The sequence below is a fragment of the Camelus ferus genome, chromosome 7, assembly GCF_009834535.1.
Source record: "Camelus ferus isolate YT-003-E chromosome 7, BCGSAC_Cfer_1.0, whole genome shotgun sequence".
Taxonomy (NCBI): Eukaryota; Metazoa; Chordata; class Mammalia; order Artiodactyla; family Camelidae; genus Camelus; species Camelus ferus.
The window spans coordinates 18,622,921-18,649,421 of record NC_045702.1 but is presented as its reverse complement, the minus strand read 5'-3'; the positions used below and the strand labels follow the sequence as shown (position 1 = coordinate 18,649,421).

The 26,501-nt window shown below is 45.5% G+C and overlaps 1 protein-coding gene across 10 annotated transcripts in view; it reads left to right on the top strand.

The window, feature by feature from the left end:
• The window catches only part of TRPV5 (transient receptor potential cation channel subfamily V member 5), a 33,930-nt gene extending 8,118 nt beyond the window's left edge, over window positions 1–25,812 (top strand). For 9 of the 10 annotated variants that reach the window (XM_032483546.1, XM_032483544.1, XM_032483541.1 and 6 more), the window contains 8 exons: window positions 1,826–2,038; window positions 14,774–14,860; window positions 14,957–15,033; window positions 15,288–15,453; window positions 15,651–15,717; window positions 17,531–17,799; window positions 20,650–20,756; window positions 21,505–25,812. In XM_032483546.1, coding sequence (XP_032339437.1) covers window positions 1,826–2,038; window positions 14,774–14,860; window positions 14,957–15,033; window positions 15,288–15,453; window positions 15,651–15,717; window positions 17,531–17,799; window positions 20,650–20,756; window positions 21,505–21,805 — 1,287 coding nt within the window. In that variant the 3' untranslated portion in view covers window positions 21,806–25,812. The remainder of the gene's footprint in view (window positions 1–1,825; window positions 2,039–14,773; window positions 14,861–14,956; window positions 15,034–15,287; window positions 15,454–15,650; window positions 15,718–17,530; window positions 17,800–20,649; window positions 20,757–21,504) is intronic. The other variant, XR_004321317.1, reaches the window with a different exon arrangement.
• The last annotated feature ends 689 nt before the right edge of the window (window positions 25,813–26,501 follow it).

Sequence of the window (26,501 nt, the reverse complement as noted above, 5' to 3'; positions counted from 1 at the left end):
GGAGAACACTTCCTGATTCCTGGAACCCCCAAGATCACAGCAAAACGTAGTTCCCCTTGCTTCTCTGCCACCTGTCAATCTCCCAGGACTCCTCCTGGAGCTGTCAAACCCAGATGATTGCTGGTACTAATGAAAAGAGGACAGGGCAAGAGTGGCCAGTTTACAGATGAACTTCCTCAGAGAGTGTCCCTGGAAACAGACATGCGCTGAGCAGGATTTCTCAGGAATTGGAACCCCAGCCCCTCTGGTGGATGGTGGCACCCTCAAATCCGTGGTGTCTGATTTCAGCTGGCTCTCACATTTCTCTTCCAGGTTTTATTTTTGTCTTGGTCTGCTACTTTTCTATTCCCTCAGAATTCCTTTCTAGCCTCTTTTATATCCCTCACTGCCTTTGCCTTGAGCTCCATCAGGAGAACCAGATTCCTATGATGAAACAGAGGCCCTCTGGCTGGAGCACCTCCAACTTCTTGTTTTGTCCTCCTGCCAAGCAGAGCTGGAAACTGCCCAGTCTCTCTTCTTCCCTGTAAATTCAATGAAAAAGATATTCTCTGTGCTGGTGGTTGATCCCTCCAGCTATGCTCTGACTCTGCCTTTTCCTGCTTTCTCAGATACCTCGTGCTATTCATCCTCCTCCTCGAGTATCTTTCCCTCTCTGTCTACTTACATCCGAGCACTAACCCATGTGCCTTGGATTACGGTCACATCCCACGCCCTGTGTCCTCTGTTGTGCCTCTCTACAATGCATTTATTTATTTATTAGAATGATTGAAATATTTTAAACTTTATTACTTTAAAGTACATTCATAGTACCAACCAAAATGTCAGTGTAAATTTAGGTAATGGAAAACGATTTTAAAATAGATCTACATCAATTAATAATATGCTACCAACACAAAAGTCCTTTTCCATAGGAGACTTAGTAGTTCGAAACACAAATTGAAAGCATATTACAATAATTTTTAATTCAAAGTGTGTATTTTTAGTTAGACAGATTTGGGTTTGGATCAATTGCCACTCTTAGCCAACTGATTATTGAAAAATCAATCAACCTCTCTGGCCAATGGTTTCATTATGAAAAATTTGTATAGTATTATTTACTCCATAAACATATGAACATTAATAGAGATAGCTTCTTAACCAGATCACAATTCCTGACACACAATAAGCACATAAAGATGATAGTTTTATTTTACCACCATTTCATTCTCCTTGGATTCAGAATGCTCAGATTTGATGCCTTGGTGCCCTTTCTTTTATTATTATTATTATTTTTTTTTTTTGCAACACTTTTACAGCAAATCTGACTAGTTCCTTGCTTAACACCACCACCACCCCGCCCACCCCACCAATTGCATCCCATTGCTTTCAGAAAACAAAGTCAACCTTGGCATTCAGAAGGTACCATGATCTGACCCTTAGCTACTTCATCCATTATAACCCATGCCCATCACTCCCAACAGATTCTGCCATGTCCCCAACCACATCTCTCCTGCTAGTGTCTTCTCACACCTTCCTACCTTGGTACCTGCTGCTACTTCATGGAATAATCTTCCTTCACTCTGCCTTCACTGAACCATCTGCTGCTCATCCTTCAGAGCCTCCATGGGGCTGTGGGTCCTTGTGTTGATTTCTGTAATAGCTTATCTGCGGCACTAGCACGAAGCCTAGCACATAGGGGAGGTTTACTAGTTGTCTGCAAAAGAAATGACAGACTCACTGAATGGATGGTAGTGCTGATGACGGCCCTGCCTGTCTGGGACCCAGTGGGGCATCCGGCACCCTCACTACGTTGGTCACCTCAAGCTACACTCTTCTTCCACGGCAGGCTCGCCAGATCCTGGAACAGACCCCTGTGAAGCAGCTGGTGAGCTTCAAGTGGAAGAAATATGGGCGGCCGTATTTCTACATCCTGGGTACCTTGTACGTGCTCTACATGATCTGCTTCACCATGTGCTGCATCCACCGTCCCCTCAAGTCCCGCTGTAGCAACCGCACAAATTCCCGAGACATCACCATCCTCCAACAGAAACTGCTCCAGGTGACTCTTCCCAGAAGGGGATGAAAGGGGAGGAGAGCTTGGGGTGATCGTGCTGGAAACCAGAGCAAAACTGCACGGGATGGGTACCGCTCACTGGGCTCCAGCAGGGGCCCACTCCTGATTACCCAGACAGAAATCAGGCATGAGATAGGGGGACCAGAGATGGGGCTTAAGGAGTAAAAGTGGACTTGTCTCAGGAGTGATGGCTTTCCCATTAACTTTGAAAGAATGCTTGGTATTAAAAATGCCATACATTTGTAAAATTTCTTGTCATTTACAAAGAGGACAAGGCCTTTGTGGTGTGACCTTCCGCGGAAACCCTGTTGTTCTAAAGAAAGGAAAGTCACTGCTCCAGCTTCATTTCTGAGTCTGTTTCTGGTCTATGAGGGTAACACGGACATCCTTCTGGCCTGCGTTCTCTTCTGAGCACTGTCAGTAAGACCGCGTTGGCGATGATGTCAGCCGTCTGACTACCTGTCAGATGCCCTGCGAAAGGATGCCTGGATTAGGTAGCAGGTGGAAGTAAATATCTCTGAGGTCCCTTTTACTCTTGTGGGCCTGTCATTCTGTGGGGTCCTTCAGAGGCCTGAGATGAGGATGGCTGAGTAGATGTAAGAGTCTGCTGTTGGAGAGAGCAAACTCTCCTTGGTATAAGAGAACGAGCAGGTGCTTGTGAGTCCAGAGCACATCCATTCAACACTAGGTTCATTTAATGTTCACAGGTAACCAAAGTTACTGTCCTAGGGACCTGAAAACAGCCAAGAAGGGGTGCAGGCATGCGGGTAGAAAGCAAAAGATAGAGGAAGAAGAATTTTGCCAAGAGCTCAGTGACTGGAGATTTATGCCCAGTGCAGGATGGGCCAGCCACAGGTATAGCTCCACTTGGACCAGGAAGAGGGGTTGTTTGGGTCAGAAAGAGAACAGAAACTGCCTGCCTAGTCAAGGAGCAAAGAGTGAGAGTCAAGTTAGACCACAGACAGTGGATGCTCAGAGAAAGAACAGGGCGCAGAGCCTCACTGAATCCGAAAGTCGAGTTGTCTTAGTATATATAGAGTTTCAGTATATATAGAGCTTCTCGAGTTGTCTCAGTATATATAGAGTGTCCTTGAGTATCCAGAGCACCTGTCTCGCACAAAGCAGGGTTGCTGCCTGAGGAAGACAAGCCTGAGAGTGTGACAGGGCTGTCTCAGAGGCAGCAAAGCTGCGCTTGGGGGCAGTTGTGCTCCACGCATCTCAGACTGGGCATGATGGTTGTCCCTGGTGTAAGGACCACACGACAGGACATATGGACATTTAGGAGATGCCTGAGTGAGACGGGTGAGTGACTCGGCATGCAGGAAATGGGTAAACCTGAACGAGTTGGGGGTGGCTGGACTTTTCCCAATGATCCTGACCCTGTGTTCCAGATGCATTCTTTTCCAACTTTGCTTTGTTTCAAACTTACTTGAGGGATTTTCTGGATCTAGAATGTAGATAGCCTTCTGGCCTAGGGGTTGAGTGATGCTGAACAAATGATTACCTCCCTATGTGTGTCTTTCTCTTTGGGGCCAGACTAATTACGTACAGATCTGTTCCTTTGACCCCTGTAATCTTTATTATTATTAGGAGACCCCTCCCCTTGCCTGAGGACTGGATGGAGCATAATTATAGCTGAGTGCACTGTCGATGCTTCTGTTTTCTCTACTGTTCCTTTCTTTTCCCCTTTGGCATTTTGACCCTTTTGCCTTCTACTTTGGTTAAAGCCACTCTGGCCTAAATAGAAAATTCTTGATTTTCAAGTGTTCTTTTCTTGGTGAGGAAAGGGGCTTAAGAATGCTGCTGTAAGGGATTGGAAGAGTGAAGAACATCAGTAAAAACATTTAGTGAAGGTCCGTGGTTTTTGGCATTACCCCTTGAGCCGTGGTCCTGAGTTTATGGAATACCTACGTTCCTCTTATTCAGTAGAAGTGTCAGTTGGGATTAGATCCAGGGCTCCCAACCTTATCACCAGGATTTGAAAGATTCTCCTTTCGTGGTGCACTACATTGGTTCAATAATAGGAAATTATTTTTTTTTCCTACTTCTTTGTTACTTGAAAGTCTTAGAAAAATGAAAATGCACCAGTACAGGGTCTTGACTTGATTAATGCAATTATTACCATCTTCGTTAGCCCACAGAGATTTTCTTAGACAAATGAATGCTTTTATATCCAATTATGTTTCTTGTATATATATTTTTATTGAAATATAGTCAGTTTACAATGTTGTGTCAATTTCTGATGTACAGCACAATGCTTCAGTCATACATGAACATATGTATATTCGTTTTCATATTCTTTTTCACCGTAAGTTACTACAAGATATTGAATATAGTTCCCTGTGCTCTACAGTATAAACTTGTTGTTTACCTATTTTATATATATTATTATCTGCAAATCTCAAACTCCCAATTTAACCCTTCCCTCCCCTTTTCCCCCCGGTAACCATAAGTTAGTTTTATATATCTGTGAGTCTGTTTCTGTTTTGTAAGTAAGTTCATTTGTGTCTTTTTTTATACTCCACATAGAAGTGATATCATATGGTATTTTTCTTTCTGTTTCTGGCTTACTTCACTTAGAATGAGGATCTCCAGGTCCATCCACATTGCTGCAAATGGCATTATTTTATTCTTTTCTATGGCTGAGTAGTATTCCATTGTATAAATATACCACAACTTCTTTATCCAGTCATCTGTCGATGGACATTTAGGTTATTTCCATGCCTTGGCTATTGTAAATAGTGTTGCTATGAACATTGGGATGCATGTATCTTTTTGAATGAGAGTTTCCTCCAGATTATATCCAATTATATTAATAAATCTGGACACACACAGGCTGCTTAGTCATTGTAGGAGTTCCCCTGTGAATGTCATTGGATCTAGAAAAGTTGCTGAGCTCCATGAGAGCAGCTCAGAACACCATCTCAAGACAGCCAAGCTGAGAGAAAGTGCTCCTTTGTTTCTGTGAGGTGGCATGAACTGTGCGGCAGCAGACACGTGAGGGTGGAGTTTGTTGATCTCTGTGAGGGTTTGGAGATATCTCAGTGTGCATCTCCACTCTAAGGTGCTTCATTGTTCAGCCCTAAAAGTTATGCTTTTCCAGGGTTTCCCCACAACTCTATTAATTAATTAATTTTCTGTCTCCATTCAAGGTCTGCTTGGTTTAGGCAGAACAGCGTGCACTGTAGTCCTGGGCTCTCAGGTTGCTGGGTGAGCAGAAAGTTCAAAGTCTGGGATTAGGCAGCTTAGATGTTAATTCTAACTCTGAAACCAAACAGCTGGTTGACCTTGGGCTGATCCTATCTCATGCTGGATCAGTAGTTTTAAACCAAGACTACACATTAGAAACATGGGAAGCTGGTAAAAAGACCTGTTCCTAAGCTGATCCGCATCTAACAAATCAGATTATCTGAAGCAGAGGCCCTGGCAATGGTATTTCTAAGAAATTCTTTGAGTAACTCTGATACTCACCTTGGGCTGAGAGCTACCGGCTTCCACCTTTGAGATCTACTCAGCTCCAGCTTTCCTGTCTGCAGTCTGTCACCCTCATCGCTTAGGTCCCCGATGTGCTATTTGGCAAGAGAGCATTGATCTCCCATCATCAGATTTCCTTTTTGTGGCTTGAAGATTTCCTTGATCTCTCCACTGCCCCTTTCTTCAAATTGCTTCACATTCATTTAACTAGTGATCACCAAGAGCCTAGTGGGGCCTGAGCATTGTGGTAGATGTTGGAAATTCTACATGGTCTGAGCAGAACACAAGTAATTGCTGCCCTTTTGGCACTTACAGGTGGGTTTACATGAAGTAAGTGAATAGATATTTCATTACAACCTGTGCTAGTTACAATTCACATTTTTTTTTCCTTATAATAAGAAAAAGGACAGGGTGCTGAGAGAGCTTATAACAAGGACCTGTAGACTCTAGGAGGCCAGAGAAGGCTTCTCTGAGAAAGGGAACTGAGCTAAGATCTGGGTACAAATTCAAGGTGAAAAGTGAGTTCTAAGCAGAGAGGGTGCGTACACAAAGGCCCTGAGGCAGGGAGACTCTTACCAATATCTAGGAACTGAAAGAAGACGCTAGACTGTAGGGAGCTGGGGCAGCAGCCTCCAGATGAGGCTGCCTAGGCAGATCCTTCCCGGATCATACAGGACCTTGCAGGCCAGATGGAGGATGTTACTCCTTATCCCAAAGGTCATGGGAAGCCCAGAGGGTTTTAAACAGGGGAGACACTTGATAAGACTTTTGTTTTAGAAGGATGTCTCTGTGTGGGGGGTGGAGAACAGGTTTGAGGGGGCCAGGGAGGATGTGGGGAGACCAGTTAAGAGGATATTACATTTTAACAAGCAAGGATAGTGGTGGATTGGCCTACGGCTGTGATGGGGAGATTGGGAGAAGGGCTTAGCATCAGGATTCTTACTGAAGGTAAAATCATCACTACTGCTCAGTGACTTGGATACAGACAGGTAGGGGATGTGGCAGGAATGACTCACAGGTTTCCTTTATTTTATTTTATTTTATCTTTATTAGCCCTTTATTTTTAATTGAAATATAGTTGATTTATAGTCGATGCTGTGTTAATTTCTGGTGTACAGCATAGTGATTCACTTATGCATATATATATTCCTTTTCATATTCCTTTTCATTATTAGCCATTACACGGTATTGAATATAGTTCCCTGTGCTGTACAGTAGGACCTTGTTGTTTATCTATTTTATATATAATAGTGTCTGCAAATCCTGAACTGCCAATGGATCCCTTCCCACCCCCTTTCCCCTCTAGTAACCATAAGTTTGTTTTCTACGTCTGTGAGTCTGTTTCTGTTTTGTAAATACATTGATTTGTGTTTTGTTTTTTTTTTTAGATTCCACATATAAGTGATATCGTATGTTATTTTTCTTTCTATTTCTGGCTTACATCACTTAGTATGACATTCTCCAGGTCCATCCATGTTGCTGCCAGTGGCATTATTTTATTCTTTTTTATGGCTGAGTAGTATTCCGTTGTGTGTGTGTGTGTGTGTGTGTGTGTGTGTGTGTGTGTGTGTGTATGTGTGTGTGTGTGTGTACACATACATACCACAACATCTTTATCCAGTCACCTGTCAGTGGACATTTAGGTTGTTTCCATGTCTTGGCTATTGTAAGTAGTGCTGCTGTGAACATTGGGGTGCATGTGTTTTTTCGAATTAGAGTTTCCTCTGGATATATGGCCAGAATGACTCACAAGTTTCCATTTATTTTAAATCATCCTCTACCTGTCACGATTGATAGGATTGCTTTTTCTACACATCATGATTCCTCATAAGCTCTCAACAGCCCAGAGCACCACAGTTATTTGAAACCCAACTGCTCTCCAACTCTACACTACTTTACTCAGGGGTCCTAATTAACTCACTTTGGAACAAGCACAGCAAATTAAAGACAGGAAAGATGAGGAGAAGCAGGGAGCCTAGCAGGTAAAAATAAAATCTATGGAGTGCTGGCTTTGTGCACTTTGCCTGCATTTCCCAGTGCTTCTGAGATCTTGTTAAAATGCAGATTCTGACAATGAGGCTGGTGTGGGCCCTGGGATTCTGCATTTCTGACTCGTTGCTGGGTGATGCTGTGATTCTGTGGACCAGTTTGATGACAAAACATTATCCCATGTAATCCTCACAGAAATCCTAATAAGTAAATTAAATTATTATTACCATTTTAAAGACGGTGACTCTAGATAAACAACAGGGTCCTACTGTGTAGCACAGGGAACTATATTCAATACCTTATAATAGCAAATAATGAAAAAGAATATGGAAAGGAATATATTTTTATGTATAACTGAGTCATTATGCTGTACACCAGAAATTAGCACAGCATTGTGAATTGACTAGACTTCAATTAAAAAAAACAAAACAGATGATGGATCTGAGGTCAAGAGAGGTTGAGCACTTTGGCAAAGACGCTGAGCCAGGAAGGGCAGCTCTGGGACTGGGGTTCTCATCTGCTGCACTTCAGAACCTTCACCTTTAATATGAAGCGAGGCCATTTCTCCCTCCAGAGTGATGTGCTGGATCTCAGTCTTCCTCCTTAGAGGACCTACTGCGTGAGAAACACATGTGTCCAGGCTTAGAGAGCTAGCCGGGGCCTGCCACACTCGGCTGCACGTGGGCTCACCTAATGTTTCCCTGCCAGGATAAGCGAGGCTGGAGTGCAGGGACGGGGAGTCAACATGGAACTGCCTCCCACCTGAGCTGAGCTGCTGTCAATTCTCTAGTTTTGATCAAAGGCCCCATTTTGGATGTGATTACATTTTGCTGTACAGGGTGAGCCATACTTCCGTGGGACTGGGTAAGGACTCCTCTGTAGAGAGCAGACATTTCCCTAGTTAACATTCCCGAGAAAATACAGAGACTAGGACATAAAATAACCTTTGGAAGCTAGACTTAGTTGGAGACCAGGAGATCTTCCTCTTTTTTTGGCCCCATGGTTCCCAAGTTGGGGTACATAGCAGAAACATTTACATCTGAAAAGGAAGATGCCAGGTCTGTGCTTCAAATGAACTGAATTGGCATCCCCAGGGTTGGCCTGGGCGTGTGTGTTGTGACAAACATTCCCCGGCTGATTCTGATGGGCAGGCTGGTGGGAGCCCCTGCACGGTCTGGAGGCTGAGGATAGCTCTTTATTGTGAGCCAGCAGGTCTCTTTCTGGGAACTTAATTCCTCTGCAAGAATCCTGGGCAGGAAAAGAGGGTCTCGGACGGGGTTTGACGACTGTTTCTGGGGTCTTCCTGCTTCCTCGCGGTTGCACGTCCCCCGCCCTTCCCCACAGTGGTACCCGGGCTCTCCTGTGCGCATCCCCTCTGGGCATTTCCCCCAAGGCAGTGAGTGCAGCCAGCTGGTAGGCGGGAGCAATCTCTTTAGGCCAGTTCTCAACAAAGTAGGCATGGTCAGCCTCCGCCGGGGAGCTGCCTGTTGACAACTCCCGAAATTCTAAGCCATGTAAAGATGTAAAGAATTACAGTCATCGTTAACAGACATTTATTTTTAGAGTTGGGAGGAGTATGTTCGAATTATTAGCCAGGCCTGCTTAGGTGACTTTGAGCTAGGAATCTGGAAATCTTTGTCATCCGTTGCCCCGTTCTTGATTCCTGATTCCCCCTTTACCGCCCTCTGCAACCCTCAGACCATGCTCAGCCTGGAGCTGCCTGCTGACCCTCTCCCGCCCCATCTTCCTCTTTCCTTTCTTAGGAGAGCCGCATCTACTCTGTGCCTTGTGGGTAAAGAGTAGGGGTTAGAGGTCCCTGCTCTCGTGAAGCTCTAAGATAACTGGTGAGACGTGGACTGTGTCTGTGACCACAGTGCGCAGGGTAGGGGCTGTGCACAGACGGGCACCTCATTCCTACCGGAGAGACAACTGACTTGGCGTGGAGGGGCAGGAATGGAGACCCAGGAGGGGTGCTCTGACCTCACTCTTGAGGGTTAAGTAAAAATTGGCAGAGGAGGGCATTCCAAGAAAAGGGCACAGTTCACACAAAAGCCTGACTTAACAACTGAGGACCCTAATAATTCAGTGTAGACGGAGCTCACACAGAACACAGGGGCACGGGCAGGAGCCAACCCAGCAAGGGTTCAGTACATCGTGCTTGGTCGTCTGAGTCTTACTTTAATTCTTATCTCACGATAAGGAACTCTTTTAACTGAAAGAACACGTGTGCCACCCGCAAGGGTTCTGTACATCACGCTTGGTAAACCGAGTCTTATTTTTTATTCTTATCTCACGGTGAGTAATAGAATATATGCACATGATTTAAAAATCAAACGGCAGGTATAATAAAGAGCAAGTGTCTGGCCCGCGCCTCCTCGCCCAAGCCTTACTTCCTGGAGGCGACCAGCTTTTACTTCTTTAAACTCTTAGTCCCTTTTGTTACCTCTGCACTGCTTCCGTCTCTGTTCATGAATTAGAGTTAGACATTATCTATCGAATTGCTGTTATGATGAAGATTTGGAGAATACCCATCACTCCTATCTCTCCCTCATTTTTATTCTGAAAATACTGTGGAACTAGGAAAAGTCTTAAACAGAGGAGCCATGGGAGGATATTTGCCTTTGAGAAAGATCTTAGGAGTAGGGTGAATGAGGGGGGGATGGGGGCAGGGTAGAGTAGGTGGGAGGCGCCATGGGTGTGCATTAAGGCAGCGGTACTGTGGATTGAGGGCACGGGGAGCATTCGGGAGAGCTGGAAGGCTGAAAGAACAGGACTGTGAGATTGAGGACCTCTGTTAATTCACTTTGCTAAACATTCTCTTCATCCCCAAACCTTCTCACTGTTGATTCACTTTGCTAAACATCCCCTTCATCCCAAAAGCTTCTCATAAGAACCACAAATCTAGAAAGCTGTGGACTGGCCCCTCAATAAAGATAGGAAATCTTTTTTTTTTTTAACTCAAGAAAAAATTATTTATTTTATTTTATTGAAGTATAGTCAGTTTACAATGTTGTGTCAATTTTTGGCGTACAGCACCCGAGAGAATAAAATTCTAAACATTTCAAAGAAAAACTCATTACCACTTTGAGTTTTGGATTTAATCCTAGAGGTGCAAGAGTGGTCGATTAAGGAGGGATTCCTATTATCAGTTCAACAGACATCAAAAAGTCATTTGTTAAAATTTAATGTCCCTGTCCATTTTTAAAACACTAAAATCTTTCTCCACTTCAAAAAGAGTATCTATTCCAAACCAAGAGCCAACATTACACGTCATTGGGAAACACTGGAATTCCCCTTGCAATCAAAAGAAAAGAAAAATGTTTTAAAAGCCCACTAGCCATTGTTTTTTCAGCTTTATTGAGGTGCGGTTGACAAATGGAAGTGTTGAGATATTTAAAGTGATCATCGCAGTGACTGGATACACTGTGAAAGGATTCCTCACATCTAGCTAATTAACATAGTCATCACCTCATTATTTATCTTTTTTGGTTGTTGTTGAGAAAAATTAAATTCTACTCTCTTAGCCACATTCAATTGTATAATACAGTGTAATTAACTAGAGTCACCATGTTTTACCATGAGCTCCTCAGACCTTATTCATCTCGTAGCTGAAAGTCTCTACTCTCTTAGCAATCTCTCATTTCGTCCACACCCTCAGCCCCTGGCAACCACTTTTCGACTCTCTGTTTCTAGGAATTTGACTTTTTTTTTCTGATACCTTGCATAAGGGATACCATGCAGTATGTGTCTTAATGTTGAGCTTATTTCACTTAGCATAATGCCCTCAGTGTCCATCCATAAAGTCACGAATGACAGGATTTCCTTTTTTCCCACGGCTGAATAATAGTCCATTGTATAAATATATATCACATCTTCTTTATGCATTACCTACTGATGGGCACCTTATTATTATTATTCCCATGTCTTTGCTACTCTGAATAATGCTGCAGTTAACACGGGACTGCAAATATCTCTTCCAGATTCTGTTTTCATTTCCTTTGGATAAATACCTAGAATTGAAATTGCTCGTCCTTGTGGTAGTTCCATTTTTAATTTTCTGAGGAAGCTCTGTTCTGTTTTCTGTAATGGCTGCAACAGTTTACGTTCCCACCAACAGTGCATGACGATGCCCTTTCCTCCACATCCTTGTCAACACTTACTTCTTGCCTTTTTGATAATAGCCATCCTAACAGGTCTGAGGCGGTATCTCATTGTGGTTTTGATTTGCATTTCCCTGATGGTTAGTGACGCTGAGTACCTTTGTTTCGGAAATGACAGGCCAGCCAAGAAACAAGCACCACTCAGAGGGTTGGAGTACTTAGATTTATTACACCTGCGGGCTCAGAGGGGCTTCTCTCTGAAGCTCTGAGCACCTCCAAGACGTGTGCATGAGGTTTTATAGGGTTAATTACAAGCTTGGGGTGTTCGGCCAATAGGCATGGAACAGCTTTAGCAGCATCGTTATTACCAAAAGTAGAGGCAGGGAGGCAGCAAAGCAACATTTCAAGGCCAGATATGTCTCTTTGAAAATCCAGCTGGCTAGCAAAAAACATGAACAGGGAATCAGCAAACTGACTCTTATTAACTTAGATTTACGAGTTAGCCCAGCAGAACTCAGATCAGTAATCCGACACTTGTTACACTTAGATTTGTGACTTATCTTGTTAGCCCAGCCCGACTTTTCCTTCTTACCTTTCCTGTACCAGTCAGCCATTTGTAAATCTTCTTTGGAAAAATGTCTATTAAGGTCCACTGCCCATTTTTAATTGCATTTTGTTTGTTTGTTTTTGCTATTGAGTTGTATGAACTACCATTACTTTTATTGTAACTTTCACACATGTGTATTACCTTTTATTTTCCAGAGAGGGCAGTTAAAAAAAAAAGCAATCAAAAGCCCTGCGGAAGGGTCTGTGTGGTGGTCTTGGACAGCAGAAAGGAAGGGGGCTTGCGGGAGACTGTGGCACCCTGCAGCCTGCTTTATAAAAGGGGACCTTTGAGGACAGAGTGGTGGAGGCAGCTGCTTTAGGGTAATGGGATCCCAGCTGGAGCAGAGGCAAAACGCTTGGGGTCTCTGGATACCTCTGTTATTCACTGTAAACCTAAATAGGGAAACTCCTACTTATAAAGAGTCTGTTGAACAAAAAAAGGGGTGGTAGTGAGGGGCAACCCCAGAAGGAGACTGTAGTAACCAAAACCGTCCCAACATTCTCCATTAGGTGGAGTGTCACCTTTTCATCTCCCGAGGGAAGAGCTGGTGCCACTCTCCCGCTCTCCTCTAGGGGCGCTCTGATCCCCACAACTCTCCAGACTAAATTACACACAGTCCTTTTCTTCTTAGTTGAGCCAAAGAAAGGTTGGCGGCAGTTTTCCAGACAAACTCAATCAAGGTACAAAGTTTGAAAAGAAATTCAAAAATTTAGCACATATATGGCACAGATACTGTTATTTTATTTCTGTGTTTAATGTTATTTTGTTTCCACAGTTAACACACTTACTATTTATCCCACTGCTTATTACCTGATTCTCAAAAAGAGTTGGCCTATTTGACAACGAAAGACAGGGGCTATGGGAACAGTAAGATAAAGAACAAGACCTGTGAACTGAATTTTAGGGCAGAGGAGAGGGCATTCAAAGATAGCTGCGGGAGCTGGTGATTAAACAAACAAACTCTGAGCTTCCTTGGAAGCAAGGCAAAAGGGAAATGTCCCACTATAGGCTAAAATAAAATTTGCCAGTTTCTCAAGAGAGATAAATGTCAGAGCAGTTTACAGAACATCAGTTCTTTAAACAACAATAATAAAGGAACTGGAGTCTCGTGGCAGTTTGCTAGACCACATGGTCCACTAGGCACGTAGTGGTAGATCCCATATGATCTACCTGAAACATTTCCACCGTCTGTTCGTAAGTCTGGTCCTACTTTTCCCTAAAGGCTGTGTCCTTGGCTGCTTCAGAGCTGATGCACACGCTCTGAGCGGCCACAGGACTCTCGGTGGGCGCCTTCTTTATACCATAGATCACCTTCTACTGCATCGTGTCTCTTCCTATTTGGAAAGCTATGCCTCTCACTGGACCAGCAAGGACAAGGCTGAGGTAGCCTGCAGAGGGATGCTTAGAGCTTCCAGTTCATCAGCAGAGCAGAGATGGTTAGCGTTTCTCATACCCAGTGTGGGATCACACCCTCCCCAGCTGAGATCATCCCCAGGGACTCTCAACCCCTGTCTTGGGTGCACAATTCAGAGATGTGACGGTGGAGAACAGAGTTCCCCAAAAGTGTGAAGGATACTTGAGTGTGTTAGAATTATTTGTATAATTTAAAGGAGAATTATGTCATCTATATGGAATAGGGTCCATAGTTTATGGTGTTCTCAGATGGGCACATAACTACAAAAAATTAAGGAGCCTTATTGTAGAATTTTATCGCTACATCTGGATAATGTTGCAGGCCTCTGACTGTGAAGTAAAGTGTGCAGAGGGAAGATGGTTTTTATTCCGTCTTGACCTTAGGACTATACCTACACCTGCCATTTAGGATAAGGTAGAGCTGTTCCTCAGAACTGAAATCCATATAGTGTCTCTAGCCCTTCCTTTTCTGTATTGCCAAATCATAATAAAATCACAGTGGATATCTCTGTAGCGCTCTACGGTCATACAGTATATCCAGATACATTATCTAACATTCACAATAACCCTAGGAGAGAAGGGTTATAGTCTCTGATTTACAGATGAGAAACCTCAAGCTCAGGGAGTTTCAGTGACTGATTCAAGGTTTCACTAGAGCTAGTAGGTCCTGGGTCCGTGTTGGAACCTGAATTCTGTGATATGTTTATATTCCTTCTGTTGGAAACCACAATGAGATTGGAAAAGCTGGACTTTCAGCATAGCTGAAACCAGCCCAAGCCACTAATGCTTCTTCCTGTTGGTTTAGCCTTCTTAACTTGATGCTCTGAAATGTGACCTCGGCCCCTTGCTATACACACCATAAATTACTGCTCATAACATGTATATAAAAGGTGACTTGCCAGGTGGTAACTCAAGTTATTAGCATGTGCAGCCTCCATATAGTCAGCCTTGGATTCATAGACTAATTCCTGGTCCCACGTTTAGCCACGATGGCAAATACAGTGCAGGGTGGTGGTGACGGGAAGGGGAGCTCGTCTTCATCCTGGACAGACTTTAGCTGCTTTAGGCCACTTTCTCAAAATGATTTGGCTCTCAGTCCATCAGAAAGCACTTCTTATCTTGAATTTTTCTCCACAGGAGGCCTACGTGACTCAGCAGGATAAAATCCGGCTGGTGGGGGAGCTGATGACTGTCTTTGGGGCTGTGGTCATCCTGTTACTGGAGGTGAGATGCAGCTGGGGCCCGGCCGAGGCTGCCCCCCGCCGAGGCCTCGGGCTGCACGGTGGACCACATTGCCTTTCTGTTTCCCGCCTTTCCCAGATCCCAGACATCTTCAGGGTTGGTTTCTCTCGCTATTTCGGACAGACTGTCCTCGGGGGGCCTTTCCACGTCATCACGTGAGTGTCCTTCCTTCCGGCCCCCTGCCCTCCCTTGCCAGAAGTGTTCCGGGTCTCCCAGTCACTCTCGGGGACCCTCACCTCCTGGGAGTTTTCTCCAGTGGGTTTGGATATGTGACTGATCACCCGTTTAGGTGTAAAGACTGAGCCTGAGTGTGCAGGACCCACGAGAGTCAGCACCGTGCTGGGTGGGGGGGGGGACCTAGAATATCTCCAGCCCTCCTCTCACTCCCCACTCCCTGCTCTCCCCCCAGCATCACCTACGCCTCCCTGGTGCTGGTGACCATGGTGATGCGGCTCACCAGCACCAGCGGGGAGGTGGTGCCCATGTCCTTCGCGCTGGTGCTGGGCTGGTGCAGTGTCATGTACTTTGCCCGAGGATTCCAGATGCTGGGCCCCTTCACCATCATGATCCAGAAGGTCAGTGCTGCTGTCTCCTTTGGCTTCAGACCTTGGACCTTCCCAGACCCAGGGAGGGAGTGGGAGCAAAGAGGAAGATGCTACTCGGAGTGGAGCTGGTGGAACTATGGTGGCTTCCCGATCATCATCAGTAGTGGCTGTGAGCCAGGTGGAGAAAGGACCAGCCCTACCTTCCCTCCCCTCTCTGTTTTCCGTAGATGATTTTTGGAGACCTGCTGCGTTTCTGCTGGCTGATGGCTGTGGTTATTCTGGGATTCGCCTCAGGTAAGAGCACCGCTCTCTCCTCTACCAGATCTTGGGATCCAGTTTTCCAGAAAGTTCTCTCTCACTCTTGCTCTCAGTTCTCATTTCCCATTTGCACTCCTTTTTGCTTTTCTTTCCCCCCCCCCCCCCCCCCCGGTGGAAAGTGAATGGAAAAGCACGCTCACACCCATAGAAAGAGGGTCACTCAGAAGGCAGAGCCACGTGTTCTGAATTTCTGGGCCAATAACATTCATGTTGACTAACCGCCCTCCAAGATCATTAAAGGAGAGATAGAAAAAGGGCTTTGGAGGGAGAAGGACATTAAACAGGAAAGACTGGCCAGTCGCGAAAAGCGGTGTAGGCAAACAGACAGACCAGTATTTCACTTCTCTGTGTTTACACTTCAGAAGAAGAAACAGAAAACATTCAACAATACATGTAGTCCCTTTTTTCCCCTCTATGTGTGGTCAAAGTTGAAAGAAAAGGAAAGAATCTGAAAAAGAAGATACAGAAAAAGCGTTTGGGGAGTTTAAAGAATGAGAGAGGAAAATACAAAAGTCGTGAGAGAGACTTGGAGAAGAGAGGCCAGTGTGCCCAGGGCGCATGGGGAGAGGGCCAGAGAGAGGAGAGAGGGAACAGCAAGAACAGAGGAGACGGAGACAGAGCAGGGGGCAGGCCAGCAGCAGTGACGCGTGGAAGAAAGTTCTTAGGGAAAGACGAGAAGAGAAAGAGCAAAAGGTGGCAACTCTAACCCAGTCCTCCGTGTCTGCAGCTGAACATCCATAAGACAAGTGGATGTGCCTGACGATACGTGAAGACCCCCAACCCTAAAAGACCATGGCTTCTAGCACTGAGAACACCATTCCTGTCCTAGGCAGTCCCCTGTTTAACGGGGGTTCCTACGAATCAGTAGACTGAAAAAATACACCATGATCTGAACCATGATCTGAAAAGGGTAAAACTGTAGTAGGCTGCCTGTTTGGAGTGTTCCTCATGCACCCTTCCTCCCCACCCCCTCCTCCACCTGCACCTATGCATATATAAGCTGAGGGAATGGTAACAGAGTCGTTCTTTGCAGGTCTCCTAAACTCTCTTTTGTTGTTGCAGAGCAATGCTTTGTCATAGAGTCTCGTTCTGCTCTTGGGTTCACCTAATTTTACGTTTCCATTCCCCATACAGAGAGGCGTCTTTTAGAGGTTCTAATGCTGTCTTCAGTTTCCAGGATGCCCCTTGCCATGCAGTAGGCTACACATGGCACAGGGAAAACGTTTTCATGATGGTCCGAGCTCACCCAGGAAATCTCAGAGTGATGGATGGTTATCTAGAGGCCACTGAGAGTTTTTTTAAAGGTGCTTTTTCTTTTAGCCCTTTCATTTGCTCAGTTCTTTAACACTGTTGGAGATTCCGTGCATTCTTATTAGAACTGCCTTTTAAACATTTGGTTTTCTAAAATGTAAAAACCGGTAGGTGACATATATATATATATATATATATTTATACTGCATTTTATATATATATATATTTATATATATATATAATATATAAAAATTATATATATTATATATATACAATTTTTTGCTAAATTCTGAGTAGTACTATTACCCAGAAAAATGAATTTGGTCGTAGGGCATCTCAGGGTTAGCCAGATCTACAGGCAGAATGTGACTTTTATGTATAATTCACAGATGTACATTCATGTGTGTGTGCATGTGTGTGCACGTGTGGAAACGTATGGAGATGTATACTGGAGGTAGAATGAATGCAGACCAGGCCCATGCTTACTGTGATAACTCCCTGTTTCCTGATCTCCATGCCCTCTTCCTGGGCGGGGCAGCGTTCTTTATCATCTTCCAGACAGAGGACCCATCCCGTCTGGGCCAGTTCTATGACTACCCCACGGCGCTGTTCAGCACCTTTGAGCTTTTCCTCACCATCATCGATGGCCCCGCCAACTATGATGTGAACTTGCCCTTCATGTTTAGCGTTGTCTACTTTGCCTTCGCCATCATCGCCACGCTGCTCATGCTCAACCTGTTCATCGCCATGATGGGCGACACACACTGGCGGGTGGCCCATGAACAGGACGAGCTCTGGAGGGCCCAGGTGAGTTTATTAGTGTTTGTCTTACTAAGGGGCAGGGGATGGAGAGAAAAGTCCGAGTGGAATGTGTTATGATAGATGACTGTTAGGAGAGTCACGGAACACCCCGGCAGGGCTGTCACCTCAACAGAGTTACCTTTGGACAGGTGGAAGGGACAGAAGAGGGTAGAATGGTAGGATAGATTAGATCAACACCCCAGATCCTGGGTGTTGGTCATGGGGGAAAGGGTAGATTCCGGAGTCAGCCTTGAATCTAGTGGGAACTAGAAACTACCTTGTTCTTATATATTCTAGTTTTTAGTTTGGACCTTATCTTCTATTTGCTTCTATAACTCCCTATTTGTCTATGACCTTTTCTTTATATCCTCATAGTCTAACGACATTTTAGACTTGACAGTGCCTCTAGTGGTCCTCTAGAGGAGTTTCTGCCAAATATATACTCATTGACTGGTCAGAGGGTCATTCCATATCTTCTCTCATGTTGATTAGGACCTTACTATGGTGTGGATTTGGGTAGAGGTTGGGAGGAGAGAGCTTTTTCACTTTTCAAAAGGTTTTGTTATCAGAAAAGCTCATATTGCACTGGGCTGAAAACCATCTTTCTGTAATTCCATTCTTTGGCCCCAGCTTTTTCTTCTCATATAATGCAGAACACACTCTTCCAAATGAGTACCATTCAGCTATTTGAAGACAGCCATCATTTATCCCCTCAGACTTTTCATTCATTACCAATAACTATTTAGTCTGCTCTGTGTTGGGAAATGTCTAGGAACTGGGGACACAAGCATGAACACACCGATGTAGTCTGTACCCTCATGGAGCTTACACTCTGGCTGGGAAGACAGATAGTAAACAAATGACTTCACAGAAAGCTGTACAGTGGTAACAAATGTGTCACAGAGAAATAGAAGATGCTAAGAACAGGAGGCAACAGAGGAATTTGACTGGAAAGTTAGAACTTGCTTTCTTGATGGAGTGCATTTAAGGTGGACCCTTAAACGTGGGTAAGAATTAGTTAAGAAGAACAAGGGGAAGAGATGGATGGTAGGATTTGTATCAGTCAGGACTTTTGGCTACAGGGACAGAAAACCAAACACCAAGAGACTTAAAAAAAAAAAAAAAAAAAAAACAGAAGGAGGAGCATGTGTTGATCCTCACAACTGGAAGTTTAAGGAATTAAACTAGCTTTAGGCATGTCTGGCCAGAGCCTGGATCTCTGTTTCACATGTTACATCAGTTTCTCTGTTCTCTCTTTTGTTCTGACGTTTCGAAGTCTGTCTCTTGCATCACATTGGTGAGCTAGCTTACAGAAGCTCTAAGCTCCCAAAGGAATGAGCAGGTGCCCTGGGTTCCAAATTCCTAGGGCCCCATTCTTAACTGTATTCTGTGTGCCTTCTGATGCTGTGGATTTATAGCCTTTAAAAGAGCATCGCCCCTGCCTCCTGAAGCCGTCTCATGGCAATAAGTTTGATCATAGGCACATCCTAAGGGTAGGGCCAAGGATCGAAGAATGGTGGTGGTGGTGATGGTGATGGTGGTGGAGTCTGGGAGAGAATAGACTAATTAACTAGGACTGTGTGAAGTCCAGTCTCCTCTAACTGACGGATTGAGAGTGGAGCAGGAGCGATTCTCTAAATGAAAGGTGGGCTCTGTTACCAGAAGAAGGTGAGTGTGCTGAATGGTGGTGCGGGGAGGAGCTATACATGTCCTCTTCAAGAGAAAGAGCTCTCCAGGGAAAGGGAACAGAAGGACTGAAAGTCCTGAGGTGGGAGGGAACTCGGTGCAGCTAAGACACTGAGAAGGACAGGAGCAGAAGAAGACAGAGTGGAGAACTGAGCTATATTAAGGATTCCTAGTTCCTGCACTGTTAATCAGAATTCCTGGACCCAGTCCATCCTGACTGGCCCCTTTGTTCACAGCTAATCATGGGCTTTTTGATGCTGGAACGATCCTGATCTGATTGGAGGAATGCAGTACAAAGAGGGGCCGTGCTTTACCTTGCTTTGGACACTGTGCTGTAAATAGCACCTAAAATTGAGTCAGTCCTTCTAGCAAATAGGCAGTTGGCCCTTTTAGGCTTGTGATCAACGAGAACCCCGACAGCTTTGTTACGTGACTTATTTAGCTAAGCTCCTGTACCATTTTTCCTGTACTTACACAGATATTTTTGTCTTATACGTAAGTGTAGAGCCTTATTTTTGGTTTACTTAAACTTCATGTTAGTGGTTCTTTAACCAGCGTTCCAGTCTGGCGAGGTCATTTTTATGTTGCTTTGTCATCTCGTGTATTACGTCTTTCTCCCAGTTTTGTCGCAAGCATGTTTGATAAGCTTGTCTTCTGTGTTTCATCTAAGTAATTAATGACGGCTGGGCAAAGGACAGAACACGTGCCACTAGAGTTTTCCCTGCCAAGTTTGGAGTCATTAACCCGCGCTTTTCCTTCTTAAGATACCGGCCTTTCATTTGCTGCTGATTCCCTGAACACCCGCAGCAGTATTTCAGCCCTGAGATCACAGAGATTCTGTTTAATCGTTCTATTTATGCCTATGGCTTTCCTATGAAAAAAGAAATGAGATTAGTTTGGCGTAACTCATTTTCCATGAATGTGAATAGTAATGTAGGGGTCACTGTTTTGCTCAAAATACTCATAAAAGTCTCTCCTTTTATGGTGAATGATGCATAAGTCAGGTAGCACAGGCTGGGGGCTGGGGGAGGGGTAAGTCGCTGTCGTCTTCACTGACCTCTGGTGTCCTCACCCACCGCTTCCTCTTGGTTCTGTCTGTCAGTAGCCTCCAGGTTCTCTGAACCTCATGGCTCTTTCTGAGTTCTTCCTCCCTCTCTCGCCTCCTCCTAGGTTGTGGCCACCACGGTGATGCTGGAGAGGAAGATGCCTCGCACCCTGTGGCCTCGCTCTGGCATCTGTGGGTACAAGTACGGGCTGGGGGACCGCTGGTTTCTGCGGTGAGTGACAGTGAGATGTGCGGACTGTCAGCCTGTGTGAGGCCGTGGGAGCAAGGGTGACCATTTGTGCATTTAATACCCTCCTCTTCATTCTTGAGATCCCAAATTGGACCCAAAGGAGATGTCACCACTCTATAAAGGGAGACCGCAGGAGCCTGTTTGGGGGAGGGGGGTGGAGCAGAAGTGGGGGGTGCAAAGAATGCCAATAGCTGATGCCAGGCTGTGAGTTCACAGGGCAGTAGGGTGTGGGCGATACGAAGATGTGTCTGTGCCCGAATGTGCGCATGGGTTACCCAGCTTGGTCTAGTCTTGTTTCCACCTGACCCCCACTTCCAGTATATTCTTGCCTTGAAGCTAACCTGCTCCTTCATACTCTGCCTTCAGCTCCTCCTGACCTGGCTCACTTTTCCTCAACTGCATCTCATCATCCTTGTGACACACTCATCTTTTACTTGGCTCTGTTTTCTTTCATTCTCACCCATGTTCCCCGCACCATCACACCCCCACACAAGCCTTACTACCCTCCAAATCCTGAATGCACAGCCTCTTTGGTTTCTATTCCAGTTTATCCTCATCTCACTCCACTTCCCTTCATTTGATCCTGGACACTCCTCCTGCTTCAGCTCTGCTAACTTCCCTCCCTTTCCTCTCGACCCAGTTTCCTACATGGGCCCCATTCACTTCTGCTTCTCCTCATGGCCCATCTCTCCCCACCTCAGCTGAGCCCTCTCCCCTTTCCCCTTCTCAGAGTTGAGACCAACCAAGATCAGAATGCGTTTCGAGTGCGTCGCTATGTGGAAGCTTTCAAGGGCTCAGACAAGGAGGAAGGACAAGAGAGTCTTTCTGAGAAGCAGCCCTCGGTGGTTGAAAGTGGGACTCTAGCCAGAGCCTCCCTGGCTCTCCCAACTCCTTCCCTGTCCCGGACCACGTCTCGAAGCAGCAGCAGTCACCGGGGCTGGGAGATCCTTCGTCGCAATACCCTGGGACACTTGAATCTCGGGCTGGACCTTGGGGAGGGGGATGGAGAGGAGAATGTCTACCATCTGTGACTGGGACCCCTGTTACTCTTGTCCCGCCTCCAGGTAGTTCTGGGTGGGGGCAGAGAGGGAGACGTCGCCTGTGCGAGTATCTGACTTCCGTGCCTGTTAATTGTGGGGGGGGGGGGGGTGGACAGGGTAAGTCTTAAAAGTCGTGTCTTCCCTTCACATCAGCATTTCTGGGGATGAGCAAAGGACCCCACACATCTTCTGGCTTCTTGGAAGTTTCACATCTTGGGAAAGAAGGTACCTTTTCGAGCAAAGTTAGATTTGGCAACTAAGGACACAAGGTAGGGGTGCTAGACCCCTGACCGGGCTCTCTCCATTTCTGTCCCACGTGGCGCTAGCTCCTCAGCTGTGACGCCTCCCTGGTTGCACAGGGCTTATAATGTGGGAGGAGCCAGGCACAGCATTGAGCGTTTCACCTTCTCCTGCGCCCCATACGACTCCTTCTCCTCACCTAACAACCAAGCCCCAACTAGAAAATTGCAAAAAAAAAAAAAAAGGGTTCTTTATCCTTCATTTAAAAAAAAGTGTACTGTAATAAGATACGCATAATATAAAATTTACCATTTTAACTCTTTTTAGGTGTACCATTCAGTGGCATTAAGTACAGTCACATTGTTGGGTATCCATCACCACTATTCATCTATGGAATTTTTTCGACTGAAACTCTTGTATCCATTAACTATTAACCTCCATTACCCCCTCTCCAAAGCCCCTGATAAGCAGTATTCTGGTTTCTGCCTATGACTTTGATTGCATTAGGTGCCTCATGTAAGTGGAATCGTACAATATTAGTCCTACTGTGCCTGGCTCGTTTGACTTAGCGTCATGTTTTCAGGATTCATCCATGCAGAGCATGAGCCAGAATTGCATTCCTTGTAGAGGTCGAATAATATTTTATTGTATGTACCTGCCACACTGTGTTTATCCGTTGACCTACTGATGGACATTTGAGCTGCTTTTACCTTTGGCTGTCGTGAGGAATACTGCTATGCCCGTTGGTACCCAGCGACCCGTTCCTGCTATTAATTTCTTTGGGCCTGTGATTAGAAGTGGAATGGCTTGATTTTATGGCGATTTGATGTTTAATTTTTTGAGGAACTGACATACTCTTTTCCACAGCAGCTGTACTGTTTTACATTTCGTCAAACAATGCACAGGGTTCCAATTTCTCCGCAACCTCACCAACCCTAGTTATTCTCTGTTTTTTTGTTTTTTGTTTTTTTGATAATAGCCAATCTAATGGTTACGCAGTGGTATGTGATTGTGGTTTTGATTTGCATTTCCCCAGTGACCAACAATATTGAACGTCTTTTCTCAGGCCTATTGGCCACTTGTATATCCTTTTTCTTGGAGAAATGTCTCTTCAAGTCCTTTGCCCATTTTTTGAGTTGTTTGGCTTTTGTTTTTTTTTTGTTTTTTTTTTGGTTTTTTTGTTTTTTTTGGTGGAGGGAGCTGTTATTTTTTGAGTTGTCTTATCCCGGCTTTTTGAGACTCGGAGTCTGAAGTGTTTGCATCTCATTTGCATCCTGGTGTGAATTTTAAATATGTGTAGTAAATTATTTCCTTTCTATGCTTGGATGGCACCATCATTTATTTCATGGGACTGCTCCTGACCTGTCCCTCAAGTTGCCCGTTAGCAGCTAGTTATCCACAAGTCTGGAGGTAGCAAACTCTTGGCTGCGTCTCCTGCCACAGCCATCCTCCACCCCCGTCTCCCTTTGCCCCTGTGCTGGGCTGTGGGGGGTCCAGCAACAACACAGCATGGGCCATCCCTTTCTAGGAAGGAAACTGGGAAACTAGGTGTCCAGGGCCCCCATTACAGCCCCGCCCTGGTCTCCAGCGCTAACATCACCCCCACCAAAAAGCCGTAACAACTTCTAACAGGACTGTGGTCTGGAATAGCAAAAAAGGTAAGTGGGATTTGTGAGACCGCAGGCGGGTTCACCCAGAGACTCACTCAAAGCCCAGGTGAGCGCGGAGCACGGGGCGGTCACGCAGCTACGCGTGCACACGCTCCCACCACGCCGGAACACAGGGGGCATGGTTCCTAAACGTGCTCAGTCGCCGGTGATTCCCCTGCCTTTCCTTCCCGGTGGCAGCGCCCCCTCTCCTGTGTAAAGCTCCACTCCCATCCGTGCTCCAGATGCGGTTCCCCTTCCGTCTTCAGGCAGCTGTGTTCATCCCTCTGCCCCCTGACTCGTCTCATTCTTGTATCTTCGGCGTCCCTCTCCCCACTGGCGATACCAGTCAGCACATGACCTGGCCCTGCTCTTTCCCATCTTCAGAGACATTGTAATCGCCCTCTCTCAACTCCCATTTCTCCTTTCACCTCCTGCCCTGTCTTTTTACTCCATCCTGAGGGCCAGACTTCTTAAATGAAGACTCCACTGTCTACTGACTTCGTACGGAGTCCTCACCCCACTGTGATCTGACCTGGCCTCTCCACACTGCTGACAGCACTCTCAGCAAGGTGACCTACCTGTCCCTAAGCCCACTGATCGGTTGAGTCTTGCGCAAACTCTCTGTAGCGTTCAGATGCTCGTCAACCCCTCACCACTCCTCAGCCTGTCCAGTGCCACCCCCGCCACCACTCTACTTCATTTCTACCAACCCCTTAAATATTTTTGGTCCACAAAGCTCTCTGTTTCCCTCACCACCTGGGAAGTTCTGGCTCCCATCCGTAGATGGTATTGACACACATTAAGATTCCTGATCCTTTATCTTCACTTTAGATCTGTCTCCTGAGCTCCAGGCACCAACAGCTTGGATGCCTGTCTGTTGGACAGCTCTAGCAGGATATTTCACAGACACCTCAAACTCAACATGTCCCAAACTGAACAGCTTTTCTTCCTCACCAAACCTGCTTCTCCACCAGCATGTCCAACCAAATAAGCAGACAAAATTGCCTAAGCCAGACTCCTAGGCGGCGTCCTCAACACACCTGGCTCAACTCTCAAACCCAGTAAGTCTCAAGTCCTACGGATTCTAGTCCCTAAAACATCTCCTTTGAAAAAGAATTGCTTTTGATTAGGTAGCATCCCATGGCACAAAACTCAAAAGAGCACACAAGAGACACAGAGGAAGAAAACAGCCTTCCCACCTCCGTTCCACCCCCTTGGGGGTTCTCCCCGGAGAATTTTCTTCATTAAATAAAAGTGTGCTATTTAGCCTTCCAAAAATGCTCTGTGCATATCTGAGCATACATGTGTGTTTATTCCTCTAGAAATGCATATAATCGTACAATATATTAGAAATACATCTTGCTTTTTTTTTTCACTTGTTTGGAAGACTGTTTCACTTGTCTCTACCTCTCCCAACCCTATTGCTCTTCTTCCAAAATGAGCCACTGTCATCTGCCACCTGCATTCCAGGAGTGGGTTCCTACCTGCTCTCTCTGCATGCCATCTTGGTTTTCTCCAATCTGTAGTCCACACTGTATCCCAACTGATCTTCGTAAGATGCAACTCCTGCCTCGACCTGTGATCTTCTGGAAGCCCTTCCATGAGCTGACAGCTGGCATCCTCTCCAGTTTCCTCACACCTGTCTCCTCTGGTCCTCTGTTTCCCCAGGATGAAGCAGTATTAGTTCTGCTATGTCCTCCTTCTTTTTGACCTTCACAATTTCTGGACCTTTCTACTTCTCTTTCTACTTCTCTCTTTTCTACCCAACCTCCCTTCCATCTTTGTAACTTCTCTTCATCCTGTTGGTCTCAGTTTAACAATCGTATATTGTGTTTTTGTGTTTTTGTGTGTGTCGGCTGGGGGAGGTCCCTGACCCATAGGCTAGGTTAGAGTCTGCCTGTTCTGTTTCTAAGCCACCTATATTTTCTTTTTTATTATACACCCTGCACTTTATTGTACTTATTTGTTTAAATGTCTGTTTTCCCTAACAGACTGTAACCTCCACAAAAGGAGAATGTGATGGCCATCTTACTCACCATTGTGTTCCCAGTGCTTGGCATAATTCCTGGTACAATGTAGTGTGTAATAAATATTCATTAACCAAATCTATGAATGACTGACCTGTTTTTCTTCTAAGTTTTCCCCCTAGATATATTTCACATTTTCTTTCACCTGTCAAAGATGGTTAAAAAAAAAAACCCTACCTTTGTTTGAGGTTGTAATAATTAAAGATGAGAACATACTAGGGGTGGAAACACTTTGGAAGGGATGAAAAACAATACAAACATGAGTCATCCTCGGGAAATTTTCTCAGCTTGTAAGTATTTTTGTGTGTTCGAGGGACAGAGAAAGAGAGAGAGAGAGAGAGAAGGTGAGTGGGGGGAAGGAGTGTGAATTATGATGAAGAAAGAGGGAAAAAGGAAAGGACCCCAGCAGCAGAGCTCTGGGGCAGAGCTCGTGGAACCGACCGGCACGTGGCGCCTGGTAACAGGAGCACTCAAGGCGATCCACGGGAGCCTACATCTGCCCGCAAGAGCCCAAGTGAGAAACGAAAAGAAAGACACTCAGGCGTTGCTGTCGACAGAGGCGGTAAGTGGCCCAGGTGCCGAGGGGTTAGCGCAGCTGGCAGATGCTCTCCTGGCAGGCTCATTCATGGGGCTGCAGGGACAGGGACAGGGGAGCAGGGCAAAAGAAATACTGCTGTTCGTAGGTCAGGAATTCTTTAGGTCCCCCCTTAGGCTTACCATTCTCCCCTCCCATTCCCGCCTTCCCGGGTTTCTTCAGAATAGGCAAGCAGA